The 23,740-nt window shown below is 37.6% G+C and overlaps 2 protein-coding genes across 5 annotated transcripts in view; one reads left to right on the plus strand and one right to left on the minus strand.

Annotated features, from left to right (window-relative positions):
• CD96 (CD96 molecule) overlaps positions 1-23,740 on the plus strand; it is a 91,059-nt gene that overhangs the window by 15,887 nt on the left and 51,432 nt on the right. Inside the window, exons 4-7 of the mRNA XM_039856828.1 lie at positions 6,754-6,961; positions 10,262-10,317; positions 21,180-21,270; positions 23,194-23,382. Coding sequence (XP_039712762.1) covers positions 6,754-6,961; positions 10,262-10,317; positions 21,180-21,270; positions 23,194-23,382 — 544 coding nt within the window. The remainder of the gene's footprint in view (positions 1-6,753; positions 6,962-10,261; positions 10,318-21,179; positions 21,271-23,193; positions 23,383-23,740) is intronic.
• On the minus strand, positions 14,907-18,298 carry ZBED2 (zinc finger BED-type containing 2). 4 transcript variants are annotated; one of them, XM_039856830.1, is made up of 3 exons: positions 18,141-18,298; positions 17,235-17,397; positions 14,907-17,073 (listed from the first exon to the last, which is right to left on the minus strand). In XM_039856830.1, the coding sequence occupies exon 3, from the start codon at positions 16,171-16,173 to the stop codon at positions 15,538-15,540; it is 636 nt and encodes a 211-aa protein (XP_039712764.1). In that variant the 5' UTR covers positions 16,174-17,073; positions 17,235-17,397; positions 18,141-18,298; the 3' UTR covers positions 14,907-15,537. The 4 variants fall into 4 exon arrangements, with proteins under 4 accessions (XP_039712764.1, XP_039712767.1, XP_039712765.1 ...); XM_039856833.1 differs by lacking the exon at positions 17,235-17,397 and having other exon boundaries at positions 14,907-17,001; positions 18,141-18,297; XM_039856831.1 differs by lacking the exon at positions 18,141-18,298 and having other exon boundaries at positions 14,907-17,001; positions 17,235-17,793.

Consider the following 23,740-nt stretch of genomic DNA (forward strand, 5'->3'; position numbering starts at 1 on the left):
TGTTTTCATTCCAAACTAATGTCCTGATTTCCCGCAGTATAAATTTCAATTCGATCTAATAAACATATGAGGATATGTTTCGAGTGCTGTGACCTTCAGAAACACAAACTATACTGGACATATTTCCTACTATGAAGTAAAATTTTGATTAAAAAATGTAAAAAATACAGGGGATATAGTTCGATTCTGACTAGATGGACCCGAGAAAACTTCTTTCGAAGATAACGTTTGAGCTGAATAATTAAAGAACAATTGGCCAGGAAATAACACCAAGATCTTGGGATCTATGAGTACAAGTTGATATGGGAGAGGGTTGTTGAGAAAATGTTTGTTCCCAAAGTTTGTGAATAAAGAGAAACTCACAATTTTTCTCTTTAAAATCATGACGAGGAGAGGAATATTTCAGCAAATAGTTCAATATTAGTGATAAAGGCATATAACTAGAGCCTAGATGCTTATATTTCTTTAAATTTTAATAAACGTATCTTTCTTTTCAATATACTTTTCTTTAATATTTGTGATGTTTTATATAAAAATTAAAGAACAAAATATTGAAAGGAAACATTTATAGATAAAAATTTATTTATTGACCTATTTTGCTTCGGGGATGTTAACTTTCTTTTTTATTTTTATTTATTTTTATTTTCAATGACAGTTGACATTAAATATTATATTAGTTCCAGGTGTGCAGCACAGTGATTAGACATTTATATAATTTATAAAGTGGTTCCTCCAATAAAAGTCTAGTACCCACTTGGCACCATACATAGTTATTACAATATTATTGACTGCATTCCCTATGCTCTACTTTACATCCCTGTGATTATTTTGTAACTACTAATTTGTACTTCTTAATCCCTTCACCTTTTCATTCAGCCCCCAACCCCTCTCCTAGCTGCCAACCATCAGTTTGTTCTCTGTATCTATGAGTCTGTTTCTGTTTTGTTTCTGTTGTTCTATTCTTTAGATTCCATATATAAGTGAGATCATATGGTTTTTGCCTTTCTTTGTCTGACTTATTTCACTTAGCGTAATACTCTCTAGGTCTATCAATGTTGTCACAAATGGTAAGATTTCATTCCTTTTTATGATTGGGTGATAGTCCATTCCACGGATGTACCACACCTTCTTTATTCAATTGTCTATTAATAGACATTTAGGTTGTTTCTATATCTTGGCTATTGTAAATAATGCTGCAATGAACATAGGGATCCATATATCTTTTTGAATTAGCATTTCAGATTTCTTCAGATAAATACCCAGAAGTGAAATTGCTGAATCATAAGGTAGTTCTATTTTTGATTTTTCGAGGAACCTCCAAAATATTTCCATAGTGACTGTACCAATTTGCAATCTCTCCAACAGTTCACGAGGGTTCCCTTTTCTTCATATCCTCACCAAAACTTGTTGTTTGTTGATGTACTGATGAAAGCCATCTGACAGACGTTAAGTGATATCTCATTGCGGTTTTAATTTACATTTCTCTGTTGATTAGTGACAGTGAACATCTTTTCATGTCTATTGGCCATCTATAAGTCCTCTGGAGAAATGTCTATTCAGGTCCTCTGCTTTTAATTGGAATTTTTTTTTTTTTGGTGTTAGGTTTTATAAGTTCTTTATAAGTTTTAGATATTAACCCTTTAGTGGATGAATATTTTTTTAATGTATGTCCTTGAGCAATAGAAACAAAAGAAAAAATAAACAAATGGGACCACATCAAACTAAAGTTTTTGCACAGTGAAGGAAACCATCAACAAAACTAAAAGACAACCTACTAATGAAAGAAGATAATTTGCTGATGATAAAGTATGGCACTTACAAAATAGTCACAGAGATTTAAATGCAGCATAGGGAATATAGTCAATAATATTTTCATAACTATGTATGGTGCCAGGTGGAGACTAGACTAACCAGGGGGATCACTTTGTAATTTATATAAATATCTAACTACTATGCTATATACCCAAAGCTATTATAATATTAAATGTCAAGAATAATTGAAAAATAAAAATAAGTAAAAACACAAATAAGGAAAGAAAATTAACATTCTAAAACCAAACAAATGAATGAACAAATAAAAGTTTATCTATAAATGCATCTTTCAATATACTCTTCTTTAGTATTTACAATGTTTTATACTTAATCAGAAAATGAAATGGTGCTATAAACAATGCTGATTTCCCATGCCCGAAAGCCTCACTGTTCGGAAAACAAAACTGTCACCTTCTACCTGGTGACAGCTGACCTTAATTGTCTTCACCATGATCAAAATTAAAGTGCTAGCAATCTACAAAGTGTTGACAACCAATTTCGATGATTAGAAAAATATTGTCTTTGTTGTTTACAAAGTGGATGCGAAGAGCTTTGCAAGCAGCTACTTTGATAGCACTGAATGGATGGGAAATAAATGGAGGAAATGTGAAGATAGGAAGCAGTTTGTAGATAAAGAAGTAGCAATCAATACAGTTAACAGAATTTATTGAATGAGTTCTATACACTCAACACCTGCCATTTGCTGTGGTCAACACAGCCAGCTCTAACATGAAGCTTGGCCTATCTCAGAGATGAAATAATGTCACTAAATCAAATAGTATACCAAGGCCCCTTTTCTGGATTGAAAATTCTGCTTCTACTAAAAAAAAAAAAAAAAAAAAAGGAAGCCTTCCACCACTTATTTTCAGGTTTGTGAGGTCTTTAAGGAACATAGGGAAGACGTAATCATGATTCAGTATGACTTGACCCAGCTTTCATCGTGCAAAGTAGTTTATCCAATACCTGTATGTAACTTAAATATGCATCTATTTCTTTTCTATGGGTCTGATTTTGTATTTGCTTTTCTCGTGAATTTCTTCTCCTCAAATAGACTTTAAGCAGAAAGGACAAGAATTGTTCATTCTACTATTTTTGTGAGGCTATATATAGCAAAGTCATTAACAACATGAATTTTGGAGGGAAATTCTTGTTTTCAAGTCCTGCTTTTACCTTATACTAGCTGTGTAACCTAGGACCTAGGATTAGGGTGAGTAGAGCCCTCACCTTTAGTGCACAATTTAAGAGAGTGCCCCAAAAAATCAATAATCAAGCTATGAACATTAATAAAATATTTTTTAAAATGAAAATTTAGGGAAAATCCATAATGAATAAAATTCCAACATTTTATTGGAATGTTGTTTGTTTGTTTTGACACCCTGCTATACTGTTCAAGGAACAGTATTTTTCAATCAGCCTGTGGTTCCTGGGCCTTCATGGCATCATGTCCCCCATGGGCACATGTATAAAAGTTGACAGAGGAGAACAGATAGAGCAATGTAGGCTTTATGCAGTCTTTTTTTTTTTTTTTTTTTTTTAAGTTTTAATTGTAGAGTTTTTGTTAGCTTTACTGCTTGGTCAAAATATGTTAAGATATTTTGATAGGTGCACATAGGGGCATACGTTTTTCCTTTTGTCTCAGAAGTCATATTATAGATGTGTTGTCTAACCTAAGTTTTAGTCCCCTCATCTTTAAAAGGGGATCATTATAGTATTGACATCATAGTATTATTGTAGGTATAAATAAGATAATGCAACTAAGTAACTTAGCACATGCTCATACTCAGTTTGTATAAAAACTAATCTCTAAAGAGTTAGTTTTGTTACTCTCCAAAATTTCTCAATTTAGTCAAGCAGATAATGAATACTCATCAGGTAGCTGGTCAATCATCAGTGAAGCTGGAGGACAGTGAGTTCATATGTGTTGCACATCTATTGAGTGTCAGGACTAGCGTAGGTTTGCTAGTTCAATCTACATTTCCCATTAAATCATAAAGGTTCATCAAGCTGAAAGTCCTAGGAAGTTCTACAAATATTTGTTAATATTAAAAAAAAAGTTGTCAAAATTTTTTCTTTGAAAAACGAGAAGAGGACAAAAGGCAAGAATAAAGACTCTGCGTAAGACCCCACCCACCCACCCTTATCAATCTGTTTCCTGCAGACTCTATGATCATCTGTATCAGGTGGGAGTTGAAGTATACTCTATGACCCCAGTCATAGGCTATATGACTCCCAAGGGCCCTTTTAATCAGCAAATTGCCCACACCTCAATGATCTACAAAGTATATAAAGGCCTCTGGCCTCCTGGAATTTCTTTTGTTTGTCATTTCTAATACTCCAGAAAGTTTTATGTGATGGTTTGGTTTTCATTAATGCATGTTATTGCTGAGGCTTATTTCTTCCTTGTCCTTGGCATCTCTGCTTTCTAATGTTGTGACTTAAGTACCTTTTGCTTTGTGTGACCTTTGAGGAAGTTACTTATCCTCAGTTTTTTGTTGTAAGGAGCAAATAAGATAAGACTTGAAAGAACTTTGCACAGTGCCTTAAATATAGTAGGCTCTAAATAAATTTAAACTATGATTAATAAGAATATAAAATTTTAGTAGTGGTCAAAGCATAATATTGGTATTACTTCTCCCTCTCTCAGCTCTAGACATTTCATTGTTTGCTCGCACTAGTTTTTTCCACCTCTCCTCCCATTTGCTCCGTGAAGTCACCTACTCACATGCAGGTTCTCGCCTCAGCCCTTTTATAACTGAGACTCTAGATTGTCTTAGGATCTTTGGATGTTGTAGGTTACAGGGCATGCTTTGCAACTGAATTCCATCTTTTCTAACAAAGAAACAAACCCTTCCCTCTACAACAGTTAACTGCCCAGAAAAACAAAAACAAACAAAAAAAAACAACTTCTGAAAAAAATTTTTTTTTCTTTGGTATCTTTTCACCATCCATGAAACCACCCTGGCTAGTCACAATACAAAGGAAAAAGCAGTTTTTCTCACCAGTCTCCAACCTCAGCTTTTGACTGCCTTTCTTCCCACAACAAAGTGACAGATGGAAATGTTCCAGGTGGCTAGTCATTTACTAAATGACCAAGAAGCATTTTGAACTTCAAGATCCTCATAAAAACAGTCCCTGTGCTTAAAGCAGGAGCTGTAAAATTCAACTTGTGCTGGAGGACCTGCAGGGGGAGCCTGGCTCCTTAATTATTGGTCTCCAGATTAGCAGACGCTGAGTGAAATGCCTTCCACTTTTTTGTGCTGTTGCCACCCAATACTTAGGGGTCTTTCTGGAGTCCCTGTTTCCAGAATTTAAACTCTCTCCCTTTAAATTTTTTTACCCTTCTTCGTCAAGAGGACAGCAGCACAGAGCCTTTTATGTGGGTATAAAGGAATGTACGTTGCTTAAGAGAACATCTTAAGTAGCGTATGCTTCTCTCTCTGCATGCAGTACTGTTTATATACATCTGTTTATAAATCTGACACCAATGTTAGCCATAATCACTTAAAGATTGTGTCTTACATAAGAGTTTTTACTAAGTATATTCAGGAAACATCTACATAAACGATTTAAGAAGTCTACGTTCCTGTTTCCACTGTTTAAGCTCCCAGCCCATACTAGAATTCTCTCACTCACCTGGTGTTCATTTCTTCTACCCCAATCTGTCTAATTTTTTTAAACTAGAGATTCCGAGTAACAAATTTCCATTTTTTACTATTTTACGACTTCTGCCCCATCAGATACATTAGCGTTCACTCTTGTAAACTTTGATTGCCTCCATTTCTCTTGGCTTCTGAGCATAACGATTCAACTGTGGTTTAGAGTTGGACAAGTGGGTCTCAGCCCTAGCTCCTCTGAGGACCTTTTTTTAAAAAGAAAAATGCCCCAACCCGGGTCTCAACCAGTAAAACTGAGTTCAAATCTCCAGAGAAGAAGCTTATGGATCAATGTTTTCAAAGCAACTCAATTAAGATGATTGAGTCATACTAAAGGGGTATGAGGACATAACCCTTCCTCTACCCTTGTAGCCCCTCAAGAGCACCCTCCTCACTGGGTCCTTTGCACATTTACTCACATTGACCAACACTGTGACACTCCCAGGACTTTTGTCTATAGACATTCTGAGTAGGGCAAGAATAATGGGGATTTTTCTCACAAACCCAAGAAAGGATATGGAATAAAGGAACCAGGTACTCCAAATAAACTCTAATCTCCAAAATTCAGATTAACATTTACAGCCTACTCATCATGTGTCCTCTTTGAGGTAGCACAGAAACAGAAATAAGGCAGAAGGGCAAAGACAGTGACTAGACTGAGGTGAGAAGGCAAGGAGGAGCCTACAGCACAAAATTTAAGGAGCACTCACTTTCAGGTGCTCATCCTGCAAGTACAAGACCCAGAGAATTAATACCGCCTTAAATTTCATGCCATACGAGAGTCTCCTTATCTCATTAGAGTCCTGGCTCTGAGGAGAACTAAAATGAGACCTTTTCTGAAGTAATGCTGGGAAGAGAGGGTGACTTTGATCATCTGATTCAGGTGAAAATTTAATAAGTAGAATTGATACAGCCTCCTCAGTACATCTTAGTATTAAGATTTCTGAACTTTGAACTTGAACTGAGAATTATGATCTGCCATTAGCCCCCAGTGCTGTGCCTCCCAAATCCCATCCCAGATATGCAACTTGTAAAGAGTTACGAAGGGGAAGTTCTAATCAGAAGAGCAGCAAGTTTCTATTCATGTTAGAAAAAGGTGACAGGAGTTTTTAACTGAAAGTTAAGTGTAATGAAACTTTGTCTAGTAACATTAAATATCTCTTAATTTCAATTCTTCATTCATAATCTCTATTTTTACAAGATATAAATGAATTAGTACATGTGGAATACCTAGCACAGAGCTGGCACAGCTGAGTGCTCAATAACTGGTAATTATTTTTCTCACCAGGAGGATAATGGAACTCAGGAAACACTTATTACTGGAGATCACTCCATCAGCAATTCCATATTATTTAAAGACAGAGTCAAGCTAGGCACGGACTATGGGCTCTACCTCTCTCCAGTCCAAATTCATGATGATGACCGGAAGTTCTCTTGCCACGTCATAGTCAGGCCTGGCAAAATCTTAAGGAGTTCTACTACAATCAAGGTTTTTGGTAAGAGTTTCTGTTTTCTGGATCCCTCGCCATTCTCCTTCAAAGTCTCCTGCCTCACTTTCCCTTAGAGAGGAAGCACCCTGTTAGCTGGAATGCAGCCATGTAAGGGTAGCTATTCTGGAGTTCTGTTTACCTTGACACTTGTCATTCATGTTGAGGGTGGGGATGAGGGTAAGAAGTAAAAGAATGGCGATTCAGTTAATAGAATAAAATCACATGGAAACCATAGATTGGTCAATTTTCTGGTGGTCACTACCTTATTTACAATTTTAATGTTTTCTAAGAATTCTAGAGAGCTCTTTAATTATAAATTCCAAAGTCTAATTGCTTAGTTGCCTAATCATCTTAGTTGCTTGCTGGAGCAATACAGAATAAAGCCAGTGTGAAAAAAGGAAAATGATACATACAGCTTCAAAGAAACTCTACAGGGATCCCCTTACCCTCACCAAAGCCAAGTGAAGTGAAGATTGTCCAGCTCCACCAGCAAAGGAGCCTGAAGGGATGGCCCTCTGACCCTGTAGGGTCCAAATTGAGAGGGAAATCTAAATTTTCTATTTTGTTCAGTGATATAAGGAAATATTAATAAACAGAAACCCCTAGCTTTGAATACCTTTGTTCATCTTTGTGACCAAGAACTGTGTTTTTCAAAATGACATTTTTAAATTAAGGCAAAGAGAAAAGCAGTGATGTGAATGAGCAGTTAATTGGTTTTGAGAATAAGGTAAATGAAAAGAAAATAACTTCACAGAATGTAAGGTTATCGGCTGCTAGATTTTTTTCCTCAGTTCCCCAAATGACAGAACAAGTGAAAAAAAAAATTTGTTTTTACATTTTACTTAGAATCATATTGCATTATTATTAGAGTTTACATAATTCAGTATTTTGAAGGAAAGTTCATAAAGATGGTGTACTTCATAAAGATGGCATAGCTACTGCCAAGGTTAATTTAGTTTGAAGTCACTTGCTTATAGCTTTTCCTTTATCTCTCTCTCTCTCTGGATCTTGCCTTCTTCCTCCAGCTCTTCCTTCCTTTCTCCCTCCTTCCCTTCTTCTCCATCTCTCCACATTAATGGACTAGGAAATAACCAATCACCTTGATGGTCGGGTTTCTTATGGAGCCTAAATAATGTTCTGTGAAAAGTTTAAAATGTCTGCTCATATTTTTGTTATCACCGTCAGCTCACTTACTGGGCTGTAACTGTCTTAGCACAAACATAAAACTGGCTCATCTGGCCTAACTACTGGCAAAGCAATGAAGACAGTCACCTGGGATGTGCAAAGAAATATTAATTCTAAGTTAGGCAAACTGTGTCCCATTTGACCATGGGTTTTTGTACCATAACCCAATCTAATTACCTTGTCAATGTTTAAACCGTGCCCTGTATTTCTTTGCTATGTTAAAATACCTTCATCTTGGTCTTGAATACTTTTGACTCTTTCACATTTCACTCATCACCCTGTCTGTCTCTAAATCGCTCTGTCTCTACATTTCTTTTCGTTTCTTCTTCGAACTCCTTTCAGTGGATACTTAAAGATATGAGACTGCTTACTTGTTAATAGAATTAGATTTTCCCCACTTCCTGTCTTTCTCCTTTAGCAAATGGGCCAGCTAGGTTGTGTTAGGAGAACCTATCTAGTTTTTAACCTATTTGTGCGGGTCACCCAAACGTATATTATAGTGGCCCTAGCACAGAAGTCAATATGTATCTTATTCAGAACCTACTTTGCATCTCTTGGTGATTCCTCATATAGAATAAGCCAAAACTAAAAACATGAAAGCTAAAAACATGTATCTAAATAAAGACAGCTAATTTCTTCTTCCTGAACAATGTCTTCATTCTCTAACAGACCAGGGATCAGAAGCTTGCCCAGCTCCTCTGCTACTGCCTGCATTTCCCTCATTAGTCTTCTTTAACTATACTTTATTTAGAGGGAAGTCATCTGCCATCACAGATTTGCACTCCCCCACTCCTTAACTTTAAACTTGATTCGAAAAGAATCTCTATCGCTCCTGCAACTTTTAGTAATTGCTTTTTCTTTTGAGTCCTTCATTCTACTGGTATTTGTTATTAATAGGAAGTCAGAAATACCCTTCCTCCTGTTAGTGTTTTAGGATTGTAGCTTGGTTTGTGTTCCCCTGAAAGAAACCACTGAGACAATTATTTGAGTTAAATTAATTCATTTAAGAGGTAATCCTAGAAAACATCAGAAGTAGAAGAAACATCAGAAGGGAAGGAAGATAATAGAATGTACACAACCGAGCTATGGGCTTAGAGCTCAATGCCCCAGGGAATTCTGGGAGAATACACATCAGAGTTTTCCCAAATGAAGGCAAGGAAGCTGGGGGATCTGTTATTACCATGAACTCTCTAGGACTTAAAGTTTGCCCTACTTGTGGACTCAGTCTGCACCCATAACCCCAGTAAATCCTTAGGAGAGAGTCATAGGTGTGCCTAGCAAGAGGCCTCAGTAAGTAGAGGCAAATGCCCAGTGGATTTGCAGGCATTGAGGACACTTGGATAGGGCCTTAATATTTTCTCCACTGGTTCATAGACAGCTTTGCTGTACTCAAGAACTTACTTAAGTTCAACATGATGTACTACTCAGTGTCTGCTTTGTACTGGGCACTGTTAAGTGCTAGAGATGGAGAAATGAGTAAAACAATCTGGTTTTGAGGCAGTTACAGTCTAGCAGGACAACAAAATCACTGAAATAGTCCCTGATATTTTCTAGTGCCAGGCAACTAAACAAGTATCAAGTGTTTTCCCTGTCTCTTCAGAGGTCTATAAATTATACTGTATGGCCTTCAGACACAAAATACTCCTCTCTTCTCTTTCCCCACCACCTGCCCCTCCCCTCTTCTATAGTCCCCATTTCACTTGACTCATTGATAATCATCATTCAAGTATCTGTTGGATGTTTCAAAAGACTTCTCTTATCCCCCCAACGTTGGGTTAGCAGCTTCTCTTAAAGCTTTCTTCAAATCATACATGTCCTCAATTATGGTACATATCTCAGTATATTTTAATTTCTAGTTTATGTATGTGTGTTTTGCATGAAAATACAAATTTTTTTGAGGACAGGGAAGATGATTTGTCCTTCTTTGTTTCCTAGGCATACTGCCAGGCACAGAGTGAGTGTTTAATAAATATTTGACAAATGATGAATCTCTCTCTCTCTCTCTCTCTCTCTCTCTCTCTCATGCGCACGCACGCACACACACACACACACAAAATCACACACACACGGTCAGGTAGGATGGCATTTGTTGCCACTAACTGTGTTCTATTTGCCTTTAAGCTAAGCCAGAAATCCCCATGATTGTGGAAAATAACTCCATGGATTTCTTAGGAGAGGTGAGTCACATAAAAGCCTTTGAAAATCTATAGTATAATATGCCAAGGTGTGTCAGTTTGCATCATTGTTCAGAATGTTTTTCCAAAGGATATTACTTCTTGGCCCACGGCAAATTAATTTCTGGTGAGAAAGAATACAAAGCTTATGGGAATGCTTACTTTCTAACTTAGGGCTCTCAGAACATGTGCTCTATAATTTTTAGTACTTAATTTTCCTGGAAAAATAGTCACAATAGCTTAAATTCCTCTTCAATAAAAATCGAAGTAGATAGTGAAAGAAAAGTAGGGCAGAAAGCAGTGTGACTCCTGGTAAAAGGATGAGTTTTATGCTCAGCTGACATTTAATTTGTTCTAACCCATTTCTTGTACCAGCTTTCCCATTGTTCTTATTTTGAAGTTAATAAGAGGAAATGTTCCCTTCTGTATTCCTTCAGAGCACTGACTATTTCTCAGGCAGTAGGAGAAAGGGCAGAAGAAAAATGAAGTAAAGTAAGGCCCTCTGATTTCAATTTCTTACGGGTACTTCCCAGCCCCTAATCATTGGGATTTGAGCTCACCTGCTGGCCCTTCTTCTTGCTGGCTGTGACCTTGGGCAAATTATTTCACATCTTTTTAGTCAGTTTGAAGGGGATAAGAAGAGTATCTGTGCATTGTTATTGTTATTAAGAATCAAATGAAATAATGTAGGAAAAGTTCTTAGTGCATAATATAGCATATATTAAGTGCTCAATAAACATTGTTTTGCTGTTTTTGTCAATATTACTATTAAGTGTGTTAATCAACTGTCTTTCAGCATTGTGACTTCATTTAAGCTTTCAAAAACCCTAAATAAAATAAATATCGCCACTAACTCTCAAACGTTTCCTATTACATAGCAAGAGAAAAAATTATACTCATACTGTAGTTTTTTCTCTTCCTAATAACATTAAATAACATGATTTCTAGCCCTGCTGAATATCAGTCATTTAATTTGACAGTTGAGTACAAATTTTAGCTCAGACTCTGTGGGATGGTTTTAGATAAGCATATATAAGCATTATTCAAGTATTTGTGTCTTTTGTTGACTTTATATATTAGCTTTTGGATAAGTGTTATTATAGTCCTGAGCATACAGAAAAAGATTTAAATTGTTCTGCTACAATTAATTTTCGGTTTTGTCAGTGGACTTCATTTCAGTAATCTAAACAAAACAAATAACCTATGGGATAATATTTGATAGATGTTTTTGTTTCTTATAAGAATTTCTGGTAGGTTCTTGGTGCCAATGTTTATAGGTAATATGGACTCACTCCAGGTATATAACCATAAGATTCAAGTCAAGTATTTCGATTTTTTAAAAAAAGGACATTGTCTTACATGTTATCAAATTTCCAGTTCTGTACCTATTCTTGCCCAGGTGTTGGGTGGGAAAACCAGAGAACCTTCCTTCCTGGGGAATTAGTGAATAATCTCTCGCCAGATCCACTTAACCAGCTACAGGACATGGCTTGTCTGTGGATCTTTTAAGATCTTGCCAAATATTAGCGATTCCTCGCTCTAATATTTTTATAATCCTCATTGTATTTTTAATAACTTATGAACTCTTCAAAGTTCTTTTGCAGCATACTTTTATCATGTGATGCTCCTAAGAAGCCTCTAAAATAGGTAGGACATCTGTCATTTTACAGATGAGAAATTGGGGCCTGGAGAGTCTGAGCAACTGGCTGAGTCACTAATAAAGGACCAAGCTGAGATGAGAATTTAACATGCCCATATTCAAGCAGGATTGTATAATGAAAGGAGATCGTGCTTCAGGGGCAGATAGAACTAATGTTAAATCCTAATTTTCCCACTTACTAGCTACATATCCTCACCAAGTAATTAACCCCCATGGGTCTCATCTAACTCATCTCTAAAACTGGGGTCGTAATAAATATTTCACAAGGTTCTTAGGCGAATTAAATTTATGCACAGTAATAAAATACATGACACATAGTAAATGTCTCAAGACTATTTCTTTCCTCCCACTATCTGTCATTTACTTACTCTTTCACTCCTTCTTTTCTCTGTATTTATATTCATAAATCTAAGAGACAGTGTGGGATAATGAAAAAAAAACAGAATATAGATTGTAGAATCTGATAGACCTGAGTCTGAATTCTCCTCCATCAATTATTAATGCCAGCCCTGGAATCTCAGCTCCTTAGCTTTCTTGTTAGTGAACAGAGAGAATGATCCCAACCTCACAAGGGTGATGTTAGGATCAAATGAAAGAACCTATGTAAAGTATCTACCATCAGACTTCCTTAAGTGTTGGGAAGCGTAATTTCCTACCACCGCCCTTCATTCCTTGGAAAGCAACTAAGTCAACATGCACATATTGGCTGCCTACTGTATGCTACCCATTCACTACAGCGGCAGCCTCTATTGGAACAATAGAGATTTGGTAAGTTGTGAGCAGTGTTTTCCAGTGTGACTCATTAGAGTTATAAAGTTTATGGTTAATTTAGTTTTTATGTAAAACAGAAAAACCTCCATATTATTCTAATGATGATGCCTTTCAAGTTTAGACATGCCAAGACTGTCCAAGAAAAGTATCGCATCTGTGGTTACCATGTTCTCGTGCGTGCCCCAGAGTGAGGCTTCTCTAGTTCCAACATGGCGCGCATCCTCGCTCTATAGCTGGGATGGAAAGGGGACCTTCAACTTAAACCTCAGGGCCCAATCACGTAGTATATTTTCACATTAGAGTAAAAGATGCTGAGCCAACAAATCCCTCAGCCAAGAGTCCCTGGCCGTCTACACCCAACTCTGGTGATGCAGTGAAAGGAGGCACAAGAGAAATACATGAAAACTGCAGAGCTGACTCAACAATTCAGTCTTCCCACAAGCCATGCCTTTCTCTTTTATGCCTGTACTTTATGCTCATTTACATGGGACCTGTCCTTGTCATTCTTTATTGTTATTATGTTTGACAAAATTTAGGAAAAAAAAAAACATAAAGAAAACTACCTAACATAAAACATAGGAAACAAAAGCAGTTGGGGTTAAAATGCCTAAGAAGGAAGAGAGCCTTGTAATAATAAGAACCATGTAAAACAGATTCTATAATCTAAAACACAAGTTGGAGTTTAGCAAGATGGCTTCAGTAACTGTTTGCACAATTTGTTTATTTAATTTTTGTGTTGCAAAGCCTGAATCTTTGTATGTAAATATTCATTCTTAAGTTTTATTACAGGTATGTGCTTTGTGTGTGCATATGTGCGCGTGTGTGTGTGTGTGTAAGGTTAGGTATTGCAGCCTCTTTTCTTTTCTTTTTAATATTTTCTATATCTTGTGGCACAATAAGGCTGAGTCCAAGTGTCCAGCCACATGATTGCCAGCTGCTATCATTGCTGAGGTGGTGAGCACCTGAGCTTTCACACAGCTAGAGGGGACCCTCAAAGGGACACCATACCCCAGTGGGGAAACCACATGAGAAGTGAAATTTTTAATAACAAGCAGGTTTCTAGAAAAAAAAATGGTGATTACAAGACTGCAGTATAGCCTGATTTTTTCACAAGCCTGCTATTTAGACTTGTGTTTTTTCTACAAACACCTCACAGAGAAGACAGAGCTTTCTGTTAAAGCTGCTGATAGAGTCTAAGAGCAAACAACAAGAGGGAATCCCACAAATGAAGACTGCAAGAGGCAAAATGCCATTATTATACTAGGATCCTGTTGGCTTTCAGGGAGGTCAGTGCCCATAAGGCACTTGGGCTATCTATAAGACAATGAGATACTGTCTTTAGATCTTCTTGTCTCCCCAGTTTACCATCCCCGCTTTCTCCACTCCCAACCCAGTTAAAAAATAAAAAGTTCCAGAGGAATTGTTAAAAAAAAAAGTCAGCTCCCCTACAAAGGCCAGAGTCATTCCTACTTTGTTTTTATTCTATTCTTGAGTTAACATTTTAGGCATAGCTTCAGCAGCCCAGGGAATTTTTCTCTTTCTATAAACTCATAGGCTCTTTCTCTTTTTTTTTTTTTTAACATCTCTGAATATTTAAAGATAAAGAGTTTTAAAAAAATCTGACAACAGTGAATGATATGCAATTAGTATGTCAGAGGCAGGAATAAAATCCAAAACCTGCTGCTCAAATGGATGAGTGGTCTGTGTGTTCTGTGGGGACAACACAGAAGCAACTTAGCTCATTCAAACTGACCTTGGAATCTAAGAAAATGTTCTCTCTTTCCTTCTCCAAGGCAGTCATGCTCTCTCTTTCCACGGCGAATTTTTTCTAGGAAGCTGTCTCTCTTCTCTTACATTTACGTTTTTTCTCCATTCCTTTTTCTTTTTAACTTTTCTGCCTCTTCTTTATTTCTCCTTATTTACCTTATCTCTCCATCTTTTTCATTTTATTTCTGAGTTTCTTTCATCTCTCCCTCACTAAGTCTTTCTCCTATAACAATCTAATATGAAACGAGATTGTATTTTTAAATATTTATGAATAAATTTTTATGTCCTCTATCTTTATGTTTAATTCAAGTGAGCTGAAAAGTCTTTTTCTTTGTGCTAATTACTCATTAATTACTTATGTGTTAAATTGTTGAAAAGACAAGATACAAACAAGTTATAGTGATAAAACAGCTTTACTATAAGCAGTTTGGTACAACACTGCAACAATGAGAGAAAGATAAACTTTGGAAGAGCCTGGAGATCTCAGGCTCAAGCTTCTGTGTCCTTCCAATGCTGGATTCCACAGAACGAGCGTTGTATCCAGTTCTCAGATCATTACCAGCGTGTGTGCAAACTCCTGTGTCTCAGGCAGCCTAAGCTCTGCTCCTGGAGTTTCTTAGAGTGAGTTAGTCACCTAGGCACATTCTAGCTTCCCGACCAGCCTCAACCGTCAAAACCTTTAGCTTCACCAAAACCAAGTGCGAGACATAAACCCTACTATTTTCACTATTCAGTCCTGACAAGCTGGTACATTCTGCCCCAGAACAACTCACAGACCCATGATGGCAAAATATTTACCTTTGGTTAGTACATTTTAAAGTTTTGGTCAGTACTACTCCAGAAAACCTATAGATAAGCATTTGGTCAATTCAGAACTGCTGAGATTAACTTATACTATGCACTTTTTCTCTTAAAAAAAAATCCCACTAAATTGCTTTGCTATATATATTTAAGCTGAAACTAAAATGGCTCTTTGCTATGAGTCTAAATTTGGTGTTTTTAAAATAGATTTCCCCAAGCCCGATTTAAACGAAATGGAAGGGATGAGCTGCTGCAGGCTTGTCTGCCTCCCTCTGGCAGGCCTCCTTCTCAGCCTTCATCTTCCATTTCATCTCCAGCATGGCCCTTCCCACCTCCTCCAGAGTTCGCTCTCTCCTTTCCACAGCCCTCTCCCGCCATTCCACTGCCCTCTCCCTCCTAAGAACCTCTTTTTCTCTTTGGCTGGCCCATAATGCCAAGGCACCCACCTGCTCCAGGATCCTGGCCCAGTCGCCCTCGATACCTAGTGTGAGCGGGGGCCCTGGGGGTTTTGGGTCCTGGTGCTGCCCTGCCTGACCATGGCCGCTCTCCAGCTCTTTTCTATGCATGCTCTTCAGATGCTTCCACAGAGCTGTGGTGCCCACGTTAACCCCAGGGCCACGGCTCACCTGCCTGCCACACAGGCGGCAGGTGGCATATTGGTTGGGATGGTGCCCAGCACGAGCAGGGGCCAGGTGAAAATATTCCCATGCCTCAGAAACCCGGGCCCCCTTGTTATGGGGCATGGCACTCACAAAAGGGCCAACTAGTTCTCCTTTCTCACCAATTTCCTCCTCCTCCTTCATCTCTAAGTCCCCTTTCGCCTTAATCCTGGTTCTCTCTTCTTCCTCTTCCCGCCTCATCCTATCTCCTCTTTTACAGTTTTCCTTGAGCCAGTAGTTTTAGTTGAACCACAACTAAGGTTAAATGTATATTTGGGGAGGGACTGTGTAATAACTCTTGGGGATTCGCAATAATGGTTAAAGGCTGGTGTGATGTTCCTCCTTTCTGCTTCACTGGAGAGTCGGGGTGAGTCAGGGCTAAGCAAAATGGCCTCTGAGGCTCTCACGTATATTCCCCTCTGTGCCCCAGATATGTACTGATCCCTCCCTGGCTGGGCCACAGAGACAAAACAAATTAGTGCAACAATTACAAAGCTCTTCAGTGGACTCAGTGTCCTCTACATCAACCACCACCACAGTCTTTTTTGAATATTGAAAACTTCAGCTTTTCTCTTGATTTCCTCCTGGCTGCTTCCAGTGTGTCTATGGTCCCGATAACTAGAAAATGCCTTTGGAAGCAAGAGGAGCAGCTTCAGGGTTCAGGCTGTTCAGGACATCCAGGAATAGAGCCTTACCAGGTCTTCCTCAGTGTTGGTAGCGGCAAACACGGACAGATGCCGATATGAGAGAGACTCGTACTTCCTAAGAACTATCGCAAAAAGCAGTCCAGAGGCAACAAAACCTGCTAGGATCTCGGAAATAAAGTTCTTCCTGTGAGGTCAGTTTGTCCCTAGAGAAGTCCCTCTGGTGCCAGAATTTTAAGAAATCCAACAGCAGGCTTAGCTGTTTTCAACAGGAGGAGCTGGCATGCACAGAGGAAAGAGCTGGAACACATCTCCACAGGCTCGGTGTCACCTGGTGGTCCCTGGCAAGCAGCTTGGCACACTCCACCTTCCCTGGCACCACCACCTGCAAGGCCGATAGCTGATAAGACTCTCCTGACAGCGGCTTACTCCAGATGTTTGGCTTATTTACCCCATTCTAAGGATAAAAAATAATTGGAAAATTATACTACATTTTTAAAGTGGCCTTACCTCTGACTCACTACTTGGGTCATTTCTCAATGAATGAGAGCTTTACTCATCAAGTTTTGCAACCTTGAACAGTTAGGGAACAGTCTCCAGCCACAAGTAGGTACTTACAGAAAAGCAAGGCTCTGGTCTTGTCTCTGATGCCTCCAGTGCAGGGTGAGTGCTCCTGCACGTTGGGTAGTTATTAGCTGACTCCTGCCCCTTGGAGGAGGGTACCTCCGGTTCTTGTTCCCTCCCACTTCCAAGCCTTGTTTCCAAGTGGGTGTGTCCCTGCCTGTGTGTTTTTTGCAGCACAGACACAGATGTAAAATTTTCTCCACCCCCTCCACCGAAAAGATGTTCCTGGCAAATGTCAGGTAATAAAACAACATATCCAGCACCCACCCATCTTAGTTCTGTTTCTAGGTGTCTAGATCATCTGACTCTCAAAGGAAGGAGATTTAGGAGAAAGGGGTGAAATATGGGCAGTGAAACCACATGACTCAAGGACATCTGTGTTTTCAAATATTTTGTCCAATTGTCAGACCAGGAGTCTTTATTTGGTTTAGTAACTATAGATGTTGTAAATATAGTAAGTGGGAAGCCAAAGAACTTGCAGGAAAGGGAAGATTAAGTGAAAGGAAATCCCCAAGTTCAAAGAAACACAGCAAATCTGAGAAACAGATTTGAGGTTGCTTTTTATTATATTGGAATAAAGGGATAATAGTAAATGAAGCAAAAAAATACATATTTCCATACATATTATAAATAAATGAATATGTGTGCATGTATGTATATATATATACTATAAGATTGTGTGTATGTGTGTGTATGTGTGTGTGTGTGTGTGTAAGAAGGAAAGCATGCCAAGAGGAGACAGAACATTTTAAAGAAGTGGAAGAAAAAACCTTGAGTTAAAGGAGAAAAGATAGAAAGGGCAGAGTAAAATACATGTACAGACTTAAAGTTAAATTTCAAATGGAAAGAAAAGTTGGGGAAGAAAGACTCCAAAAGGAATAAAAATTGGTAAACCATTACCAAACTCAAGGCGTTCATTTGTCTGCACTCATTAAAGCCCACTGAGACCTGAATAGGAGTTTGCAGCAAAGAAAGTAGAGGTTTATTAAATAAACTAGCTCTTTAAGAGCTAGTGCTCTTAAGACCTAGCTCCCTGATGGCCTCTAGGGGATAGGTTACATATGGGGAAAACCATTAGTCATGGTAGCTAAGGGAGTTGGGGCCATGGGCTCTACTGATTGGTTAAGACTAAGGTAGAAAGCAGTTGATTATTGCACCAGGTCCTGATGTCAGTCATGGAAACGTTCTGTCTGGTTTGAGGGGATGGAGCTGGTAAGGTTGTTCCATGTTCATGGGTCTAGAGCCAAAACACAACTGAAGTAAAGATGTTGTCTTTAGTTTGACGGAAACTCTGTTTCTGTGGTCAACAGACCCGAGGCTTTGTTCCTAAGACTGATTGACGCTGACCAGAATCTTCTGATGTCTTAAGGGTTTAATGATTAAAGGAGTGGACATGCAGTATGTGCAAAAGTGGAAAGAAAAGGAAAGAATCAATGAGTCATGGTGCAGTTAGACCAGACAAGGCTAGTTTGAATTGAAGAGAAAGAGAAGAGGAAAATTCATTTTAAATAAGTAAAAGTTTTTGCACAGTTACAAAACATAGGGAAACTTTTTTTAAAAGATTTATCTTTCTATACAAAAAAACTAAATGTTTTCAAAATTATTCCATGAAAAGCCTTTGGACAAGGTTCTGTCAAATTTAGGCAAACTGAATATAGGCTAACTGACAAATGGTCACCATTTCTGTATTTCATCTGTGAAAATATGAAAATGATCAGTCTTAGAGCCAGATTTGGATCAATCTTTCCTGACTTATCAATCTCATCATGCTCCAACCATCAGCTGGCTTCCCTCTGCTTCCAGGACATCCCCAGTCACACCTGTCCTGTGAACCCATTCCATCTATCCATTTTTGAGAATTCCCCACTACTTTCTAATACAGACCACCTGTAGAGTTCAGGCCAATCTCTTGCCTGTCCATAACATACAACTCTGTTCTCTAAATTCTTCCCAGATTTTACCCTTTTCTGAATTCCTACAGAACTGCCCAAGTTCTTTTTGGCACCTTTTACATAACTCTTGTGCTATTGCTCACTTATTCTATGTTTACTTAGAATGATGTGTTGGAGAAACAAATTATTTGGTTTGTCTCACAGATGCGACAGGTACACAATGAGTGAGTGAGTGATTTTACTTCTAAACAAAGGAACACAGTGTGCGTGTGTGTGTGTGTATGTGTGTGCGTATGTGTGTGTGTGTGCATGCATTTGTATATGTGTGGACATGGACTTTTGTACACATTTATTTCATTTTTTTCTTTTTACAAATTTAATGTGTTTTTGTTCTTACTCATTTACCTTTGTAAAATTATGAAACCCTCACTTGTTAACGATATTATCATATCAGCTTTTGGTGAGTTAAATGAGCATGGAGGAAATGAATCATAAGAGCGATTTAAAGTATTGACAATACCTTTTTTAGCATTTCATGTTATATAACTCTTACATCCCTTTAGGGACTACTTAGAGATAAACGTGAATCATTGGCATTTTATTACATTAAATGAACTGAATTCCTTTTCCTATACTTAATAAGAATATAGTTTAGGGGACCTGTTTTTGCTTTTGATTTTCTAGGACAGAAAGTGGCATAATTACATGGGCCTGCGTTCCTGCCTCATGCATTTATCCCCTCTGTCAAGTGTTGAATGAGTGAAAAAACGGGGAGCTGCAGTGCTTACCACCTACCATCTTCTATATGACATATGGTTTCCTCTGAAAGTCTCATTATTTCCTTGAGACTTTTGTAGAGATATACTGAAGGATGTTAGGCTGCACCTCAGTAGGATCTCACCAGAGAAATTTAACTTAATATGCTTCAGTTTGGTTTCTCAGCTCTATAGGTACAGGTGCTTTGGGAGTAACTAGTCTGTGGGGAAATTGGCACACCAAGCATCAGATACAGTTAATTGTTCTTTATTAGTTAACTAATATATTTATAAATTATGAAAAATACTTGAGAACTAAGAACTAGGGTTGGTCATATATGAAATACATACATCTCTTGATGAGAAAATAAGTAACTATAAATGGGATGATAATTTTGCAGTATCTCAGATAAAATAATGAGGATCCAATAAGTCTTATTGGATGTTTTCACCAGGCTTTTGAAGAAACCACCATCTTACAAAGAACAAACAGTGTTGGAAATAAACCATAACTAACCCTACTGCTAAACTTTCTGGTTTTGTAACATAATCTACCTGTTCTGTTTCTTTTTTATTCCAACACAATGTGTTTTACCAGGAAATATATTAGATTGGGATTGAGGTAACATTGTTCCCAATCATATCATCAACTATATTCCACTCCCTTTAACCATTCTGTGATTCTGTGCTTTGGTTTCCTCATATGTCAAAAGCCAATAATGTGTGTCCTACCTACCCTATAGGATTATTAAGATGATAAAATTTAAAAATGAATTAGGAAAACTCTTTACAAGTCAAAAGTGAAATATTTATTTTAATGGTGTCTGTGGTTGTTGCTACAAATAGTACGTTACATTATTTGAGGAATAGAAACAACCAAAGTACAGTTCTCATTTAGCTTTTAGACTAACAATATTATTCTCTGGGCTCTGCTTGCTATAGTTTCTTCCTTTTATCCTTTGGTTTCCAGTTAGCACTATTTTATTCTGCATATGTAGAGTTGTAATTTTCCTTTTTCAGAACCCAGAAATCAGATTTGCAACATTAATATTGTCCTAGATTTTCTTAAGTTGACCTAGGATTCTAGCCATTAATGTATAACATCTTTATAAGCGAAATTCCATTTATAGTTCACATTTCACAAAACCTCTTAAAGATAAACACTGCCTTGTTAAAAGTGGAGAAAATTGTTTCCTGCTAGTTTACCTCTTGTGAGGGTTGCTGGAGGTGTAAGAAGCACCAGTTTCTTCTGAATTTTCAAATAATCTGTTCTGTGTCCTGTTTTCCCCCAGAGAATATTTACCTGCTCACTGAGGAATGTATATCCCACAGCAAATCTCACATGGTTTATAGACAGAAGCTTTCCTCAAGGCGAAAGAGAAGGTAAGGAAACTCAGTGGAAGTGGATTTGGCAAACGAAGAGAGAAAGCAAAGAACAAAAGAAATTGCCATTGCCCAAGTTGATCTTGGCAATTAAGAACAATTCTCATTCCAAGAAAAACATCATCTGGCCTACCAGATGCCACTTTCAGATAGCTCATCTGATGGCTTTAATGGGATGAGGGATAACCTTTCCTAGAATGTAAGAAATACAGTTGACTTCATCAACTCACATATAAACATTAAGGTTTATTTAATTGTTAGAAAAAGCAGATCTCTTATACGAGGACAAAAAAGTTTAACTCAACATACATTTATTAATAATTTTATTTAGTTCAATTAACTTAGTACCAATGCTTTAAGTTAATAAACAAATGATTCTGCATTTTCTTGTAAGGACCTGGGTGGATTGGTGGTAGGGGTAGATTATAGAAATTATACATAAAGAACTTGGCTTCATGACAAGGAACATGCTCACCAGGAGGATTAAAAGTTCCTGAAACAGGAACACACATTAAGACAAGCTCAGGTGAGAATGACAAAGCCATATTTTTCATAGATGATAAACATGACAGTCTCTGCTAAAACAATCTCAGGCATCCCCTGCCTGAGACAACAGCCCTTCTTCTTTCTCCTGAGTCCTTTTATCCTCAAAGCACAATATATTCTCAACAATAATTCAGTCACAGAATTCTTGCTACATTATTATTTTTTTCTTTTTTCTTTTTAATTATTTTTTATTAAAATTATTGAGGTGATATTGGTTAATAAAATCAAATAAGTTTCAAAGATAGAATTCAATAATATTTCATATGTATATTGCATTGTGTGTTTACCAGCCAAAGTTAAATTTCCTTCCACCACTAAATATTTGACTCCTTTTATCTCCCCCTCCCCCCTTTTAATTGATAAAGTTAAAAGTATGCGTTGCCAAATGATTATATTGACGCACTTGATTCACTTCGAGACTACTATTGATTTTGTTATTTTCACTTTGAAAACAGTTCACCCACAATAATGACAGGATTGAAATCCTGAAAATTTCTGTTAAAAGTCATTATCAATATGTCCTATTAAGCCCTAATTTAAAGTGCCTAATTACCCTCCCAACCATAAGGCCAGACAATGCGTTCAGAATTCTACCAGCATACAACTGCATTTAGTTATGACTCTGGCAAGTAATAACAAGTGTAGAACATTTCATGTAAAACAGCTGTGAGAGTCGAGAAAGTTATGGCCATGTATGCGATTTGAAGGTTGGACTAACAGTAGCACTTAAACAGGGTTCTCTTTCTAAAGAAGACTCACAGGACCCAAAATGGCAATGGTCATAAATCTACAGCTTATTCAGGAAAAGGATACACTGCAGCAACTCTGTTAAAGTAAGTATATGTATCACATGTATATTTACAGAAAGAGATCCAGAGAAGTTGGGCATGGACTCCTCTTTAGGGTGACCTGTGGAAAGGGAACCACCAATATGGCACAAAACATCTCAGAAACATGGAGTCCAAAATGGAGTCTCTGCTGAGGTTGTTTTATATTTTACTAGTCACTTAGTCATGTTCCTGCTGTGTGCCCAGACTCAATAGCAGAGCCCTCCCAGGTTCTCACCCAGCCAGATACAATTCATCAATCTCACAATTATCAAAAAACAATGACAGCCTGCCTCCAACCTCCCTGGATCCATGGTCACAAACAAAGCAACACAAATTTCACACCTTGACCATGGATCAATGCCATGCAGAAGCTTGAGCAAAACAGTTCTGGTTAATTCCAGACCTGCTGGAACAAACCCTACTACATGGAAGCTGTGGTTTGACCACTTTAGGCTACATTACCATAAACTGAACCGTCTCCAGCCATGGCATCACTGTATGATTCACAAAATGTTGATGACAAATTTTCTTCTTATCTGTCTTGTAGAAATCTACACTACTACTGAAGAGAGAAAAAACAAAGGTGGATTTTTGGAACTGAAGTCTGTTTTGACAAGGGTGTATGGCAATAAACCAGCCCAATCAAACAACCTGACCATCTGGTGTATGGCTCTGTCTCCAGTCCCCGGAAATAAAGTGTGGAATATCTCATCCAAAAAGATCACTTTTTCCTTGGGTGAGTTGTCTATTTAATAAGGTCAGCAAGGCATGGTCGAGTCTGCCATAAGTTCAGGACATTTCTAATTGGAAGAAATAGAATATTCATGATATCCATGATATTTTAATCTCAGAAACTCATTCACAAAACTCAAAATTATTAAATTTCAAAGTAGAAAACATCTTTTGATAAATGGGACTCTACTGAAAAGAATTTCTTCATATAAAACTTAACAATTCCTGTTTTCAAGAATTTCTGGTGAATACAGCAAATTTTTTGTTCAAATTCTATTAATAACTCTTAATTAACTAGCATTTTTATTAATCTACCATGTAATGAAAATTAACACTAATATATTGATGATCAAGAGAGATTT

Source organism: Pteropus medius, unplaced genomic scaffold, assembly GCF_902729225.1.
Source record: "Pteropus medius unplaced genomic scaffold, Ma_sr-lr_union100, whole genome shotgun sequence".
NCBI lineage: Eukaryota > Metazoa > Chordata > Mammalia > Chiroptera > Pteropodidae > Pteropus > Pteropus medius.